Source organism: Mytilinidion resinicola (genome assembly GCF_010093595.1).
Source record: "Mytilinidion resinicola strain CBS 304.34 unplaced genomic scaffold BDZ99scaffold_6, whole genome shotgun sequence".
NCBI classification, from domain to species: Eukaryota; Fungi; Ascomycota; class Dothideomycetes; order Mytilinidiales; family Mytilinidiaceae; genus Mytilinidion; species Mytilinidion resinicola.
Window position 1 is genome coordinate 754387 of NW_022985442.1, and position 15893 is coordinate 770279.

At 52.0% G+C, this 15893-nt stretch overlaps 7 protein-coding genes across 7 annotated transcripts; 4 read left to right on the forward strand and 3 right to left on the reverse strand.

Annotated features, from left to right (window-relative positions):
* Window positions 1–10: 10 nt before the first annotated feature.
* BDZ99DRAFT_412854 (mannan endo-1,6-alpha-mannosidase) lies at window positions 11–2127 on the reverse strand. Its single transcript, XM_033716666.1, has 3 exons — window positions 1868–2127; window positions 1549–1814; window positions 11–1495 (listed from the first exon to the last, which is right to left on the reverse strand). Exons 1-3 carry the CDS (start codon window positions 2034–2036, stop codon window positions 470–472), a joined length of 1461 nt encoding a protein of 486 aa, XP_033579236.1. The 5' UTR covers window positions 2037–2127; the 3' UTR covers window positions 11–469.
* A 1249-nt stretch (window positions 2128–3376) lies between these two features.
* BDZ99DRAFT_518132 (actin-like ATPase domain-containing protein) lies at window positions 3377–5524 on the reverse strand (the record flags this gene model as incomplete). The annotated part of the gene is made up of 7 exons (XM_033725264.1): window positions 3377–3577; window positions 3634–3982; window positions 4040–4143; window positions 4199–4298; window positions 4348–5368; window positions 5423–5449; window positions 5500–5524. The coding sequence occupies 7 exons, from the start codon at window positions 5522–5524 to the stop codon at window positions 3377–3379; spliced, it is 1827 nt and encodes a 608-aa protein (XP_033579237.1).
* Window positions 5525–5815: 291 nt separating this feature from the next.
* BDZ99DRAFT_263933 (uncharacterized protein) lies at window positions 5816–6702 on the forward strand. The gene has a single exon (XM_033713821.1). The coding sequence runs from the start codon at window positions 6108–6110 to the stop codon at window positions 6600–6602; it is 495 nt and encodes a 164-aa protein (XP_033579238.1). The 5' UTR covers window positions 5816–6107; the 3' UTR covers window positions 6603–6702.
* BDZ99DRAFT_263868 (uncharacterized protein) lies at window positions 6504–8650 on the forward strand. The gene is made up of 3 exons (XM_033713820.1): window positions 6504–6702; window positions 6757–7834; window positions 7883–8650. Exons 1-3 carry the CDS (start codon window positions 6673–6675, stop codon window positions 8389–8391), a joined length of 1617 nt encoding a protein of 538 aa, XP_033579239.1. The 5' UTR covers window positions 6504–6672; the 3' UTR covers window positions 8392–8650.
* Window positions 8651–8932: 282 nt separating this feature from the next.
* On the forward strand, window positions 8933–9879 carry BDZ99DRAFT_383436 (uncharacterized protein; the record flags this gene model as incomplete). Its single annotated transcript, XM_033715330.1, has 3 exons — window positions 8933–9010; window positions 9111–9366; window positions 9419–9879. The coding sequence occupies 3 exons, from the start codon at window positions 8933–8935 to the stop codon at window positions 9877–9879; spliced, it is 795 nt and encodes a 264-aa protein (XP_033579240.1).
* A 115-nt stretch (window positions 9880–9994) lies between these two features.
* Window positions 9995–11133, reverse strand: BDZ99DRAFT_507607 (NAD(P)-binding protein; the record flags this gene model as incomplete). Its single annotated transcript, XM_033724264.1, has 3 exons — window positions 9995–10072; window positions 10124–10486; window positions 10540–11133. 3 exons carry the CDS (start codon window positions 11131–11133, stop codon window positions 9995–9997), a joined length of 1035 nt encoding a protein of 344 aa, XP_033579241.1.
* A 1367-nt stretch (window positions 11134–12500) lies between these two features.
* On the forward strand, window positions 12501–13734 carry BDZ99DRAFT_486888 (NAD(P)-binding protein; the record flags this gene model as incomplete). Its single annotated transcript, XM_033722807.1, has 3 exons — window positions 12501–12851; window positions 12917–13136; window positions 13184–13734. 3 exons carry the CDS (start codon window positions 12501–12503, stop codon window positions 13732–13734), a joined length of 1122 nt encoding a protein of 373 aa, XP_033579242.1.
* Between the last annotated feature and the right edge of the window lie 2159 nt (window positions 13735–15893).

A 15893-nucleotide genomic window follows, 5' to 3' on the forward strand; every position in this document is an offset into this window, starting at 1 on the left:
AGCGAGCATGGAGTGTCGAGTATCACAAAATCTATAGTTATAAACATATAGTAAGCATTTAGAGGTGTGGTAGACTCCAGAATATCAGATTATACCCTTGTAAGAGTATGTGAAGAGTGGTTTGTATTCTCGTGAAAACCGAAGTCCGGTGTGGTCGATTCCCACTCTAACGCCGTGGCCGTGCTACCAACCATGGAGCTATGCTATACCACCCGTCCGTGTCATGCAAAAGCCTAGCCCAAACACCGCCCATGCAAGTCGATATACAGGTGCTCGAGAGCTACCATTTCCCTGTCCTTTATAAAGATTACTCGTCCGTGACGCCGTTGATATGCAAGACCGACCCTAGGAAAGATACGTAATCTAGGGAATTGAGGAGACCCAAGTAGTGGGATATGAAATCTAGGGACTCTGAAGAATAGGAAAGTTTATTAGTATTAGAGTAGGAAAAGTTTGAAATAATGAAGCATTACCATACTCCCACGACGGCCGCGCCGACGGCTGCACCGCCGAGAACCCCTCGAACCCCTCTCGCCATCATCGCAGCGTTCTTCGTGTGTGTCGGAAGTGCTGTGCTGGTCTTGGCCGGCACAGCTTGGGTAGTCGTAACTGGCTTGTTTACGATATGAACATCGGCCTGTGTGTCCGGAGCGCCAGCTTTTCCAGCCAAAAGAGCCTGGGTAACCTCGAGCGCGTTGAGTTGTTGGCCGAGACCATAGGTGCCATCGTATCCTCCTGTATACCACTTCGTCCCGCAAGTCGTTCCGTGGCTGCCGCCAGAGCAAGACTTCGCTGCGGCCGCCGCAGAAGTGCGAAGGAGAGTCTTGACTGCTGGTGCCGTGAACGGAGCCAAGATAGCGGTCTTCGCAAGGAAACGGGCAAGATACGCCTTGAAGCTCTGCTGGTCCGTATTACAGCTATGGGCGCCCTCACAAGCAGCCTCCCACATGATATTGGTCGCGTTCTTGAATGGCGAGAAGAAAACGGCGCTTCGCTCTAGGAGTCCGGAGGTCCGTTGCTGCCAGATCGCAGATCCGTTGGTAAAGTTGTACAGGGTAGCCGCGCCGTGCAAGTAGATCCCAACACCGTAGCTCCATTGCATATGGTTCACCTCCGAGCAGTTGAGCTTGTCGTCGCTGCCGTCGAAGATCTCGTATTTAGGTCCGATCAGCCCGATCCGCTGAGACCAATCCCATGTCTTGACTGCCCAGTCCGTGTATGTCTGGTTGCCTGTGTATCTAGCCAGCCTTGCAGCGAGTGCGAAGAAGGCACCGTTCGATACGCTGTTCTTGTAATCATACCCAACAACGCTGTCAGGGTAGATCTGCCACTTCAGCCCACCATTGCAGGTCTTGGTGTCCCAGCGCGCCGCCATACCGTCAAAGGCCTTCTTCGCAACATCGAGGTATTGGGGATCGGAATCTGAAGGAATGGGGAATTGGTATTCTAGAGCAGACATGAGCGCAAAGATCCAGAAAGCTTGATCATCGTTGCCCTGTGGTCTTGTTAGAAAGCTAGAAGACGGTAAAAGGCATTGCGTATGTGTACCTCTTGGTCCCGCTTATTTGGCATGATCAAGTCCTGGTTAGGACCGAAGTTGGCCACCAGGGCGTCCCTCGTAGTATCGACATAGCTTGAATCGTTTGTGTATGCCCAGTAGTCCACCAGACCTCCCCATACAGCGCCAGATTCCCACCAGTAGTACGGGGGCTTCGGGAACGACCCCACTTCGTCCGCGGGGGTGTTTGTAGCATTGTTCGTGTAGTAGGTCATTATTTCGTAGGCGTAGGTTGCCGCAGTACTCATAATGGACACTATTTTGTTAGTATCAGGCTTTTGGGCGTAGGAAACGTAGAGCGCTAAATACCCTCATCGTCTAAGTTTATGTTAACAGAAGCTGCCAGTGGCAACAAGGCCACCACAGCCAGAGCTGCCGTGCTCAACCCGTTGAGCTTCATGGTCGTGGGGTTTGTGGTGTTGTAGGAGTATAGTGGAACAAGACAAGGAAGACAGAAGCAGAAAGATAAAGACTCCATGGCAAACGCAGGACATGGACAAGGTAAGTAGGCCCGCCCTCGGCGTCTCCAGGGCTGAGCACGGCCACCATTACTCACCTCGCGACCTTCACCACAGGACAATAGCTCTAGCCCCAAGGGTGAAGGTGGTCGGGGATACCGATTGCGGTTGGACAGCACCAACCTTAGAACACGGCATTGTCGCGCGCCTTAGCTGCCGCGCTCCACTCTTTGCCGCACCAGTGTGCCAAACGAAACAATTCATCGTCATTGGGCGTTGGGTTCGCAGTTCAGGGGCAGTGGAACACCTCTTCAGGTACACGGCCGGGATGCTGGCCGTTAGACATTGTTTCAGAGAACCCCTCGGGGCGTCGGCGAAGCCAACAAGGTCGACGTTTCTATTCTGGCTCCTCCCGCGCGCATCGCAGCCACCCGCCTAGAATTGAGTGCAACCAGAGTTGATCCTCTTTACTATTTCCATGGTACATGTACACCTAGAATGCACTTTTCGTCCTCTAGATCCATACTGCTCAACCTCGTCCAATTCTCACCCCATCAACCGTATCCAGGAATGATGCGCCTGTGCCCTCTCCCCATTCAGCTAGAAGTCGATTAAAATAGCACTCAGCCTCATATCCGCTCCTCGTAAAACACCACGCGATGTAACTTTTCGTCAACAAGCACAGGCAACTGGTTGCTGGGCATGATTCGATGTTCATCGTGAACGCAATTTCCATTTTCCCACCGGCGTAGAGTCGCGCGATTACTAACGCCTGGGGTGCTGATAACAGGGCCGAGGGCGCCGAAAGGAGAGGTTGATAGGCTCGATTGGGACGCAGAGATTTATTGGTTTGGGGTGGATAAGGAGGTTGATGGGGGGTGAAGGTGGGATGGTAGCAGGACTTGAAGGGATTGATCTGACGGGTTAAAGACGAGACAGATTGCTGCATTATCTATGTGCTTGCTTGATATTGAATGTGCCCTTGGAAGGTCTTCGAAATCGGTTCATTGTTGTGGGCTTTGCTACCGCTTGACAACTTCTCGTGATAGTGGAGCGTTCCGAACATCCGCACCCTGCCACTGCCATCCAAACACGACATGCAGAACCCTGTTTCATCAAATTCGCGGGCATCAACCTTTCCTGGCGCGGCGCACGAAAACGTGGAAGCTTGGTGTCTTTCATGGCAACCTGGTAAATATTGGCCGTTGGTGACAAACAGCGGGTCAGCATCAGTTCCAGTCCATGATCGACTTCGTCCCCCAAAACGGATGCTCGTTGCTCATAAAAATCATGTGCCCAAGACAACAAACGAAATTAGTAGTACATGAAGGATGCTTATTGCTCCTGTCCTTTTCCTCCTTCAATCATACTGCGTGGTAATAGATCCATACTCCTGTCCATTGAACGTAAGCCAGAATTTGAGATTCGATTCCAGCGAAATATTGATCTTGAAGTTGGCGATGAAGTAGGGTTTCCCATGCGGACCGCTCCGCGCAACTTGGAATTTGTGTTCGGGTACAGAGCTTAGGTCGGCGGAGAGGATGGTAACGTTGTAGGCATTCTACATCAATCATCAGTAAAAGCAAAAGACTACTTGGGAGGGGGGGAATCTCTTACCGCATCCGCATACCGTCGCGGCGCAGCATCGTCGTCACAAGCCACCAGCCGCGCCTTGAATACACGACTCTCAGTGGCATCAAACGTCCGGTACAGCTCGATCTCGGCATGTCGCGCCTGGGAAGAGACAAGTGCACAGCCTTTTGTAATGAGCCAACTCATCTGACCCTTAGCGTACTTCTCGCCGTCGTGCTCGTCAATGTAGGCGTCTTCTTCCGCGTGTTTGAAGGCGGAGAAGGGTTCAGACGCAGGAGTGCCGTAGTGTCTCCGACATTTTCGTAGATAGATGAGGTCGGAGCCTTTGGATTCGAGACCTCTGGCGACGGCACCACGGACGACGGCGGACCAGCTGCGATCAGGTATTAGTGGTCGTATTGGTGAGTATGGCCGACATATTTGGACTTACGCTTTCGTAGGTTGGATCGTGGTGATGCCGCGGTCTTTGGCGAACTGACTAACTCGATCGTACATGTATGGTGATTTTCCGAACCCTCCTACGAGGAAGACATACTGCGAGTATGTCAGCCAGTCATATCTCGCCAGGCATGGGGTCTTGAGCTCTCACCTTAACGGTGGAGCCAGCTCGTTCAACTTGATCGATCTGTCCCGCGATCAAAGCGCAAGTCTTTTCAACACATGGATCAAACATCTCTTTCAGATCGTCTCTGGTGTGGGTGTTAGTGCTTCCTCGAAGCCTGGAGATGCACAACTCACGATGTAATGAAGATTTCTCCGCCATCAATACCTCTATCCTGGTCGTCAAGGGTATTAAGTGGCGCAGGTAATGGTAGAATGTGCTCTTCATCCTCTTCGCTACCAAAGCTGGTCTTCGCAGTTAAAAATGCTTGCATAAGTCTGCCCATCTTCGGTTCAAGTCTCCCTTGCTCTTGCTCTCCGGCAGAGTTGTCAGCGATCTTTTTGTAGTCAGCTGTCCCAAGCTTCTTCTCGAGCCACTTGGTAAAGTTGCGGTCGACGAAACTGCCTCCACATTTTTCTCCGGTGCCGATGGCTGCTTCTTCGATCGTGAAAGTTGGCTCGACTGTTTTGACACGGTAAGAGATCAGGTCGACAGTCCCTCCTCCGGCATCACATAACACGAAGCAGTCTCCGACGACAACATCCTCGCCCAGCCGACCTCCCTTCATAGTCTTCAATACGTAGATAGCTGCGGCTTCCGGCTCTGTGACCATGATAGTCTCCCGAAGATTTGGGAAGGTCGTCTCATCAAAGCCAGCCTGTGCGACAGCACGGAATGTGCGGTCCTTAGCACGATCAGACCAGACGGCGGGCACTGTGATGACCAGGTCAATTGGCATGGTCAAATAAACTCCTCCATAGGTCCTTTCGAGATTTTTGGTAAGCTGTGCTTTGACTTGAGTAAGGTAATCCGCCACAATGTCAACAGGATCCTTTCCTGGATACGCCGGTGGGCCATCTCGGTCAGAGAAACGGCTGAGGTCCAGATTCCCAATGCCTCTGAGCATTGCGATCAAGTTCTTCAGATCATCTCCCTCTTTCTTCTCGTCAAGTTCCAATTTCGTCCAGACCTGACGCTGGGCGTGGGGGGGAATCAGGGAACCCCAAAGAACTCTCCCACTTGGTGCCGCGGAATACGATATCTCGCTGGGTACTTTCTCTTTGGTTCCTAATTGACCGTGTGGTCCCGGCCAGTCATGTACGACCTCGATTTTATCGATGTTTGTGTCGTCACTCGTAGCCTCGCAAAAGGCAACACCTATCCCAAATCAACGACGTGGCGTTTCGGAAACGAGATGCGCCTTTACTGTACCTGTGAACGTGGTTCCATAATCGAGGCCTATTTGTCAGTGAGATGAGAACTGGGATGTTTTCAAAGAAGCCTCCTACCAATGACCAGTCGGTTCCCCGACATAGCGTTCGCTTGATGAGGCTTGAAGCGAGTAGAGAACCGTTGAACTCAAGGAGCGACCTCTTCAGTAGAAAGGTGAAGATATGTATACTTGGCTAGCTAGCTAGAGAAGGTTTAAGAAAGCTGTGTAAAGAATGTTGAGAATCGAATATCAGACAAGCCGAGTTGGGCGTTAATGAGTGAAAGACTGCGAGGCAGTTGAACCCCAGGCGCGTAAAGGAGGCAGCGAGGCTGATGCGATGGCGCAGGCCAAGTCCGAAAGCTATTAAGCCTGGGCCGACGGGCACTGGGGCTTGGGTTTCGTGGGGTTTCTTTTGGTCTTGGAGGCTGAGAAAGCATTCAGAGGAAGCCAATGAAATCCGCTTATTGATACCGTTCTGAGGTAGTGCAGGAGACAGCTGCAGCCTGCAAGTCGGCCTGCAGCGAGGCTGGAATACGCTAGGGCCATGGTGTTTTTCCCATGGACGTGTTCTTCAGGCGTTAGCGATACTGACCAAGGGGTACATGATGAATTGGGCCATCTGGCCAAGGATGATAGCGCATTTGATCCTATTTTGAAGACTCGAAGCCCGGAAGATGGGGATTGATGCTCAGTGAAGGAGGAGAAAACCCCCACAAAGCGGGCCGTGCAGCCAAGCCGCCTGCGCACAGTCTCTCACCACCTCCTCTCTTCAGCCAGCGTGCCAGCGTAGTCGCTTTCTTATCGCCCTCAGCCGTTTCGCTATGTGTCGAACCTCGCCCCAAAGCTACTCGTCTGCGCCGCTTCATCCGGCGCCTGCATGAGGCCTCATGCATCGCTCCCAGGCTGTGCATTGCGACATCTCAGGCAGCGCTCGCATCCTATAGATCCGGCAATTGGGTGATCAACAGCTCTGGACTTTTCAGCCTTGCCCCCCCACTTGGTGGCGTTCATGCTACAACCCGCATGTGCTTCGCCTGCGGGGCACATTCCCTTCCTTTCCACCTCCTGCTGAACCTTCTTTCCCATATTCTTCTATCGTGCTTCCATTTTCCTTCTGTCTCTACTTCCACGGTTCCCATAGGGGCTTTGTACATACTTCGCTCTTTAGAGGTTCAATAGCAGATTAACTTCCTTAGAGACGTCGTCCTTCAGCTAATTCCCCCCTTCCTATTCTTTCCGCAATCTACCAATGAATGTGTATTCCTTAGGTCTACGTCTAGTAAGCGTACTTGATTGAGACCAACCTCTAGCAATGCCCTAACAAGCAGAACAGACCGGAGGGTTTGGGGCTGGAATGGACCCCACTGCCAAATACATCGAGCGGAAACCACGTGATTTGCGCAACGACAGTGGTGATCCCCGATCACGTCGGCCACGCAGGAAGCATACAACCCCCGAAGAGGCTGGGAAGTCGGATCCCCTAAGTGAAGACGATGGCGAAGGAGATTCAGACGTCGAAGAGCTGTATCACGAGGCCAAGAACAACGGCTCTCCCGCGCAAAATGAGGACGTTGATTCGCACTCGGGCAGTGATGGTGCAAATCTCGAAGTAGACGAGATGATCAAAGAACCACAACCATACTCTGGGTTTATGGAAAAAATGGACGAGCTAGAAGTAAACATCACCAACCTACGGACAGACAATACGTCGCTCAAATCTGGGTTCGAGTCGCTTCAAGCTAGATGTACAGACTACGAAAAAACAATTGAAGAAGAACGAGCATTCCACGACCACGAGATGAAAAGGCTGCGAGCCCACAGAGAAGACTACATGAAGAGTCTAGAAGCGATCCAAAAGAAGTTGATTTGGGACTACTATGTCAAGAAGTACCCTGGAGATGAAACTAGACTCAAAGAACGCCACAGAAACGGCGAATGGCTCCCGAACGATGAGATAATCGACGAGCTTCTGCACGATTTCGTAATCCTTGGGACGAGAAATGCTGAATTGCTGGCAAGAAATGACGAGCTACTGGCTGGCAATGAGAAACTACACAGCAATCTCGACACCCTCCAGAAAAGCGCACTCAACAATGTTGAGCGATTCCAACCAACACAAGATGACGAGCTCGGAGAACAATTCGATGGCCTCGCTTCCGCTATCAAAGTCTTAACGCGGGAAATTCCAACCAGCATTGATCCTGAAACCCTCGCCGAATTGTTCGGGGAGTGGACGCTGCTCCAGGGAGTCTCAAAAGCTTTCTGGAAGACGAAGCTACACATGAGATGTCTATTAGAAGCCGCAATCTGGTCACTGCTCATGGACACCGTCTTCTCCACCCCCTTCTATATCTTCGGCGGAAATCACGCGAGCGTATGCATGCAGCAGTGGATGGAACTGTTCGCTCAGCGTAAGTCACACTATTTCCACCTATTCTCGCCGTTCTAAACAGTCACAGGAGATACCCTAGAAGCAGCCAGTGAATCCGGCACCTTCCACTGGCCGGCCCCATCTCCTCTCTGCGAAAAATGGCGCTACGTCACCATCGAGCAACTGAAAATTAAAGCTATAGGCAGCGATGACATCCCCATCGACCCTATTATCCAAACCAGCCACCAAGATGCTAAATCTGGTATCGAGAAGCTGCTCACCGACCACCTCTCTCCCATCGCTCCCGCGCTCAAACCGCTCAAGATCCAAAAAATAATCAAGAAAGCCTGGGATCTAGCCGTCGAAATGGGCACGCAGCGTTGTCGGCTGCAACTCGTGAGTCCGGAGCTGGGAGAAGAGTACCTGTCAGGCGAGTCAAGTAACTTGATGGGGATTTCTGGGTGCGAGAATCTGAGAAAGGGGAGGGTGGCATTTATTGCGAATCCTGGGTTGAGGAAGTGGGGAGACGGGCATGGGGCGAATCTGGAGAACTACTTTGACCTCAAGCCTGCTCTGGTGTATGTGGAAGAAATCTAGAGAACCAAGAGCGTTGTATACTAAATAACCGTTTTACTGATATAACATGGAGTGTTGGTATTGCAATGCCCCTGATTGGCTGGCGAACTGCAGGCGTCGATACGAAACTGGAGCTCACCCCAGCGTTCCCCGCCCGTTCCTCTCCACCACTCATCAGCAATGCATTTCACATCATCTGTCGCGTCAGGTACAACATACGATATACACGCGCTTGGCACGAGCTTCCCTTTAAAATGATATGAAAATGCACTCGGATGCTGCGGCATTGCTATGAGATGACCGGCGTACCTCCTAGGTCTAAATATCACCAGACACTGACCTGATATCTCGACCCTGGCTCGGGAGAGATCAACATCAACGCCATCATGCAGCATGCATTTGTAAAGCTACGCAGCCTTATAGCTTATCTTCCCCACTTGCCTGTGTAATTGATCCCATGTCTCTCATCAAATTCACGAATCTAGTCTACCTAGCTATCCTTGGAGCTACAGTCGCGTTGCTCTACTCACGATCAGCTTCATACAGTACAAAGTCGCTCGATATGGCACAGAAGGTGCAGCAACCATGGGCGGATGGGCCGCTGAAGATGGTTACGACGCCGATGTTTGAGACGAAGAAGGTGCGTGATAGCTTTGATTCCTCGATACCCTTCTCAAAATCATCTACGTGCTCTACTGTATTTGAAAGAACACCGACTAATTGTGAGACTTTTACCCTAGGATGACACATTCACGATCGGCGCCTCCCACATGGCCGTTCTTCACAACGCGATGCTTCGTGGCTACAACTCCATATACCTTCAAGCCCCACATGTCAAGCCAGAGGACTATGCAGATTTCATCGGATACTCCTTGACCTGGTTCAAGTTCGTCAAGGGACATCACGATGACGAAGAAGCGAATCTGTTTCCCAAGGTTGTGGAAGTGCTTGGGAAGGAGGATGGGGAGATCTGGGGAAAGACGCATGGAGAACATGGTACGTATCGTTGAACCCTCACCATATCAGAAAAACTACTAAAAGTAAACAGAAGCAATGCTTCCCGGCCTCGCCAAATTCCACGAGTACCTCAGCAGCCTCCCCTCCCCCGCCTCCTTCTCCGCGAGCACCCTCCTTTCGATAATGAAGGAGTTCGAGGAGCCCTTTGACACCCACTTCCATTCAGAGATCGCCTCGATCGCTAGTCTCGGTTCCTACGGCGACTTCCCTGCCGCAAAGCCGGTCTTCGCTACTTGGGGCAAGAACAGTGTCAAGAGTGCTGGATACACTGATGTCGTGCCGTTCTTGTTCCTGAATTTCGATCGGACAGTCGAGGACGGGCTCTGGGCGACCTGGCCGCCAATGCCAGCGCCGATAAGATACATGCTCGTAAGAGTAGGCGGTTGGTGGCATGGCGGATGGTGGAAGTTCGCTAGTTGTGACGAGAATGGAATTCCGAAGACGCTTTATGCGCTCGGTGAAAAGACGGAGGGAGATGCAAAGGAGGTTTAAGGCCTGAGTGCCAGCGCTGTCTTTTCGATTCTTCGGCTTTCATTACGCTCTAATTACGGCCTCATTCGCTGGGTCCTACTTGTACGTTATAAACGATGTCCGTCTGTTCTTACATTCACTTCGTCTTATCGCTGTCCTGAATCCTGATAATGATCTTACCCCTAGCTCTTTGACTCTCTAAGAGCTTGTATGCCTACGAGACTGGTAAGTAAGTTTCTTCGAGTTCCTAGCGCAAAGACTTTACCTCCAGAACATCTTCTAAGTTGAAGACTTTTTCGACAATCGTTTTCACCTTCCCTTCAGCAGCGAACCCGGCAATAGTCGCCGCAGATTCGTTAGTGCTGGGAGTGCTGATTCCAATGTACTTCCTCGGCGTACCCCCTAACCAGCGAGGCAGGAACCTATTCCGCAGCCCGTTCAAGACAAACCTCAGGTCCCCTTCATACCCCCCAACGTTAACGAAAACGCCGTCCTCTTTGAGATACCGCGGACTCTTCGAATATAACGCTTGCACACCCACAGCGTCGAAGATGCGATCAAACGGCTTATACTTGAACCGCTCCTCCAAAAATGCCCCAACCGGATGATGCGCCTGATAATCAATGACCTACCCACACTCATCAGCATCCTCACAAGCCATACAACCAACACACAACTCACCTCATCCGCCCCCAACCCCCTAACCATCTCCGCATTCCGCCCCGAACAAACCGCCACCACCTCCCCCGCCCCCATCGCCCGTGCCACCTGCACCGCCATCGTCCCCACGCCCCCACTCGCCCCATTCACCAGCACCCGCTCCCCCTCCCGCATCCCCGACGCCCGGCACATATTCAGCGCCGTGATCGCGCAACACGCCAATCCCGCCCCTTGCTCGAAGCTCCAGCTCGCCGGCAGCACCGCCACGCCCCCCTCTTCGCTGTTGATCGCGATGTAGTCCGCCAACACCCCCTTCCCGGCTGCCATGGACTTGAGGTGCAGGCACCCGAAGACGCGCGTGCCGATGGGGAACTGGGAGGGCGCGGAGGCGCCAGCGGCGACGACGGTGCCGGCGAAGTCGATCTCCGGGATGGAGGGCGAGGCGCGCAGGAATTGGGGGATTAGCAGCATGAGGGCTTTGCTGCCGGGGTTGAGGGCGGCGTGGGAGATGCGGATGAGGAGTTGGGTGGGCTGGGGGGTAGGGGTTGGGAGGGTGGTGGTGAGTTTGAGGACGGTGGTGGGGGGGCCGCGGGCGGAGACGAGCCAGGCGCGCATTGTGGGGGAGATTTGGGGGGTGATGGTAGTGGTGGAGGAGGAGGAGGAAGACATGGTGCCGTACGCGACGCGCGACGGGAAAGAAAGGGTTAAGCGAGTGACTGAGGCTCAGAAAAATGAAGAGAGTCCTGAAAATTGAAGAAGGAGTAGTGGGTGGTTATAGTAGACAGGATATCTAAGTATGTGTGATATTCGTATGTACAAGAATCGAAAAGGCAGCCAATTGCACAGTGCATACCCTCATCTTATAGTCTACGTCCCTAAGTTATGAACGTATCACTTACGGTTCGGTGTTCGGCGGACGAAGAAGTTAGAAAGCTGAAGTCGTGCGGTTGTAGAGGAGATTTCATGATCGCTGGGGTGGTTGCGCAAAGCGGACTTCCGCGGCCAACGGACGAAAACTGAACCGGAATTTGGAGGGCGACTATGGCCGTGCGCTGGCAAGCTGTGGCATGGAATGAAGGAGAGGACATTAAGAGAGGGCTCTAAATGCCTTCTGAGTATATTAGGGAATTCGAGCCTTCGTGGTCTGAATCTTGGAGTAAGTGACCAATTGGCCAATCAGCGCGCGTGAATACCAGAGTTATGTGTCTAGCTTTGCGAGAAGTACGAGCTTTTCTAGCTAGGGTGTTATTTACCGTTGACCAAGATCTGGGAGAAACAGAACAGGCAGTTGATTACCTATATTGGGGATTTGAGAACCTGAGGAAGCTGTCGCAGGTGGTCAGTTTAGTCTCTCCCTGTGCGGTTGTGCTTCCCATATGTCTGAGGGTGGCATCTCCAATGACTACTTTTCTGTACAATATGCGAAGTCTCTTTAGATGTTTTGTCCATGTTAATAGTGCAGTGTCTAGTAAGTACTGACTCTGTGGAAGGTAGAGCTGACGGGAGAGGAACACACGAAGGTCATGTGGTATTCGCTTCACGCTCCATCTTTTTTCAAAGCTTCGGCCCATTTGTCTCCAGCAATTCATGACAGGTCTTTCTTGGCAGTGTCATGGGCAAAATGAACGTTTTATGCTCTGGTCTCTCTCGGATAAGACAAATCTCACCAATCACACGAGACGGCGTCCCGGTTGGGCAGAATCCTCCGCACGGCAAGACTCCACGAGCTTCCTCGACTGAACATTCCTAACGCCAACCTTCATCCGATGGAACGCTTAAATCCAATCTACCCCAATCATTGATAGACGTCTCCGCATGACCCTGATAAGACCTAGACACTGATAGCGGGGTAGAGGGGAGGTGAAGAGTATAAGGTCGATCTCGTAGACGCGTTCAAAATTTTCCCATCCGTTATCTTTCATTCTTAATTCTATCATCAGTCTTCTGCAGGACATATTATCACCATGGACTCCCTACACAACATGCCACCCGCAGCCCCTTATGGCAAGATTAACATTGCCGTTGCCGGTCTTGGTCGCATGGGCAAGCGTCACGCCAAAACCCTCCTCTACCGCGTCCCGCACGCCAACCTCGTCGCTGTGTGCAGCAACGACGCGAAGGAACTCGAATGGGCGCGTGAGTTCTTCAAGACCGATGACAAGAAGACTGAGATCAAGGTCTTCGACTCGTACGCCGACATGATCGAGCTCCCAGGCCTACAAGCTGTCTGGGTGTCAACTAGCACAAACGTGCATGCACCCTTCACTCTTCAGGCAATTGCCAAGAACCTGCACGTATTGTGCGAGAAGCCTATCTCGCAGAAATTAGAAGAGGTACGTAACCTACTGCCTTTCCTGTCTACGACGGTAAACTCACGCGACAAGTGTTCTACATACAGGCTCGAGCAGTCGTCGACGCTGCGAAGGCAAATCCTCACTTGAAGGTCATGGCTGGCTACTCGAGGCGCTTTGATGCTAGCTACAGAGACGCAAAGGATAAGGTAGACAAGGGTGTCATTGGCAAGCCCTTCCTGGTTCGCTCGCAGACCTGCGATCTTTTAGACGAAACTGGGTTCTTCGTTCGATATGCGGCGAAGAATGGTGGCGTGTTCGTGGACTGTGAGGGTGCTTCCTCCTCTTAGAAGCTCTGAATCTAACAATAATAGGCTGTATCCACGACATCGACCTCTCCCTCTACTATCTTGGAGATGTTATTCCCAAGGCTGTCTGGGCCATTGGAACGATTACGCATCACCCCGAGCTCAAAGCCCTCAACGACGTCGACAACGGCATCGGCATGGTCGAGTACTGGGACGGCAAGCTTGCCTACTTCTACTGCTCCCGCACCCAAGCACATGGCCATGACGTCGCCACCGAGATCACCGGTACTTCGGGTAAGATCTCCGTCAACGTTCACCCGCGATCCAACAATGTCTTGGTGTCTGGGTCGCATGGCATTAGCAACGAGGTGCAGCCCAAGTACTGGGAGCGCTTCGAAGACGCATTTGCGACCGAGGCCAATGAGTACCTCGAATCCATCATCCAAGATAAACCGGTTCCGCTGCCACTAGAGCTCGGGATCCGAAGTCTCGAAATTGGTTGGGCCCTGCAGGATGCTCTGCTGAGTGGGCAGACGCAGCACTTTGATCGCCAGGGAAGGCATGTAGCAGCACCGCCTGCAACCAATGCTACCAACAGTGGTGGTGTCAAGGCATAAGTTCTACGAAGGACCATACGCTGAAAGTATGAGTTGAGTCATGGCTTTGGGCATCATCTACTAGACTATTTCGTTTCATAAATTGCTGTCGTTAAATTCTCGTCTTCAATCTATCAATACATCTCTTTCCAACACCCACTCCAGTCGACTATACTTGCTTCTCTTGACCATGTTGACCCTGATCAAACGGCAAATCTGCATCGACCTCGGACATCAACTCATCAAGCGTCCCTGCATCGAAGTCCCCTTCAAAGTCTCCTCCCACGTTGATGTTGTCGGTGATGGCGACTGAGGCCACGTTGTTCCACCCTTGGGCTCGTATCGACTCCTGTTGCCATCGTTGCATCGGATCAAGTCCCTCCAAAGCGTTGACGTCGTCTTCGCTAGATCTCGTTTCTTGCCATGGTCGAGGTACAAGGCGGTACGACGGCTCGTGGATGACTTGCGGAGAACGGATCTGCTACGCTATCATCAGCAAGGGCGGTCAAATGGATAAAATGACTTACCGTAGGGATTGCCTTTTCATGCTCTGGTGTCCCTACTACTTTACCTCCGGCGCATTTACCGGCGGTAAATTTTGTGGTCTTTTTTGGATCTCTGGCCTCAGAATCCGTTGTCCATGATAATAGTCCCATGGCTGCTGGTGGCTGAGTAAGACGTCGTTGGATGTAGCGAGGTGTCAGTTTCGTAAGAGTATGACGTTTACCCATTTATCCTCGAAAATTCAACGTTATATGGACTATGAACTTGACGGGGCCTCTATTGTCATCGTATCAAATATTGATCGTGAGGCCAGTAAAGCTGTCCTATCATTAAAGCTCTGGGGTTGATCATTGTATCCTATCGCTTATTTGAAGGCTCCGAGGCAACATATGGCCTTCAATCTTGGTCCGATGCCAGGGAGAAGTTGCTGTGGAATGGTTGGACCATACTGATGGCCTCAGCGAATGGGTCGCTTGTGATTGGCCAGTTTAGATCTACTTTACCGCGCCCAGTGAACAAAAGAACAGATTCAACATCGCCATCTATGTTAAAACTATTAACTACCTTGAGAGAACTTGAATTAGTTCTTGATGGTTTGTACGTTTGACCCTTCCTTTGTTTTACAGAAAATAATCATAGATCAACAGGATGTCAGTCATTAATGCCTGAGGCGTAAAGGATCCGCAGAACGCGCATGGGTCCCTTGATCACTGCCGAGCCACCGCCATTACGAGTGGGGCTTGGAACGAACATGCTTTCTATTGGTGGCCCCCAATCTGCCCGATTGTGGCTGTTGTCCCTCTATCTTCAACCTCAGAAGCTCCGTCTTCGAGCCCGTTAACTTGACCGAGACTGTTACCTCACTCCCTGGGTGCCACTCCAGGCAACTCCGGGGACGACTTCTCCATTACCACTTGGTGCCCCCAACGGCTACTTCAGTTCTCCGCGTAGAATTACGGCGGCCAGCTTGAGGCTGAGCTGACCACGAACTACGACAATTCGAAAGCAGATCAATCTGCGCAAGACGGGTACGCATAGCAAAGGCTTCTTCCTACTTATTGCGAACGAAAGTAATCTTCGTTTGTACTTACTGGGCGTAGTTCTTGTCTTAGACAGATACTGGCAGCGAGAGCGCGGAGACCAGACGTCTTCGCGCAACCGCCACCCTCGAGAACCACCATGATCATCATGTAACGCGTTCGGCACTCCACCCGAGACATCTAGTACAATGTGTTCCCGAGCATGATGACTGCGAGCCCTATGAGTCTGCCCACATTTCGAGTCAATATTGGACTTCGACGGTTGAAGACAAACGCGGCAGCAGACAGCTTGCCACCCCCATAACACGTGATTGAGAACCTTCGTACTGTGGCGCAGTCCAGAGGGGCGCAGCATCTTGAGTGGTGCGCGATCCGAGGCCGGCGCGTCGCCCGATTCTAGATGCAACAAGGCTACCTCCGTCCTCAGCTCCCTCTAAGGGGATTATGTCTAAGCCTCGAGACATGCCTCCCGCAATATCTCTCGAAAACTGGCCTTCGATACTCTCCTGGTGTCGTAGTCACATTTCATGACATGCGCGAGGGCAGCGTACGACCCTCCACCAGCGACACCACGCCTCCTACCCTCTCAGCCTCGTCAGGACCCTGACCGGATGAGAGCGTCTCTGTTGCTCTCAA

Excerpts from the sequence above, each read along its gene's own strand:
- BDZ99DRAFT_412854 (XM_033716666.1), bottom strand. The coding sequence starts at position 2,036 with ATGGAGTCTTTATCTTTCTGCTTCTGTCTTCCTTGTCTTGTTCCACTA. Across the intron at positions 1,815-1,867 it reads CATAAACTTAGACGATGAGG|TGTCCATTATGAGTACTGCG; the intron begins GTATTTAGCGCT and ends CTAACAAAATAG. Across the intron at positions 1,496-1,548 it reads CAAATAAGCGGGACCAAGAG|GGCAACGATGATCAAGCTTT; the intron begins GTACACATACGC and ends ACAAGACCACAG.
- BDZ99DRAFT_263933 (XM_033713821.1), top strand. The coding sequence starts at position 6,108 with ATGCTCAGTGAAGGAGGAGAAAACCCCCACAAAGCGGGCCGTGCAGCC.
- BDZ99DRAFT_263868 (XM_033713820.1), top strand. The coding sequence starts at position 6,673 with ATGAATGTGTATTCCTTAGGTCTACGTCTA. Across the intron at positions 6,703-6,756 it reads ATTCCTTAGGTCTACGTCTA|ACCGGAGGGTTTGGGGCTGG; the intron begins GTAAGCGTACTT and ends CAAGCAGAACAG. Across the intron at positions 7,835-7,882 it reads GATGGAACTGTTCGCTCAGC|GAGATACCCTAGAAGCAGCC; the intron begins GTAAGTCACACT and ends AAACAGTCACAG.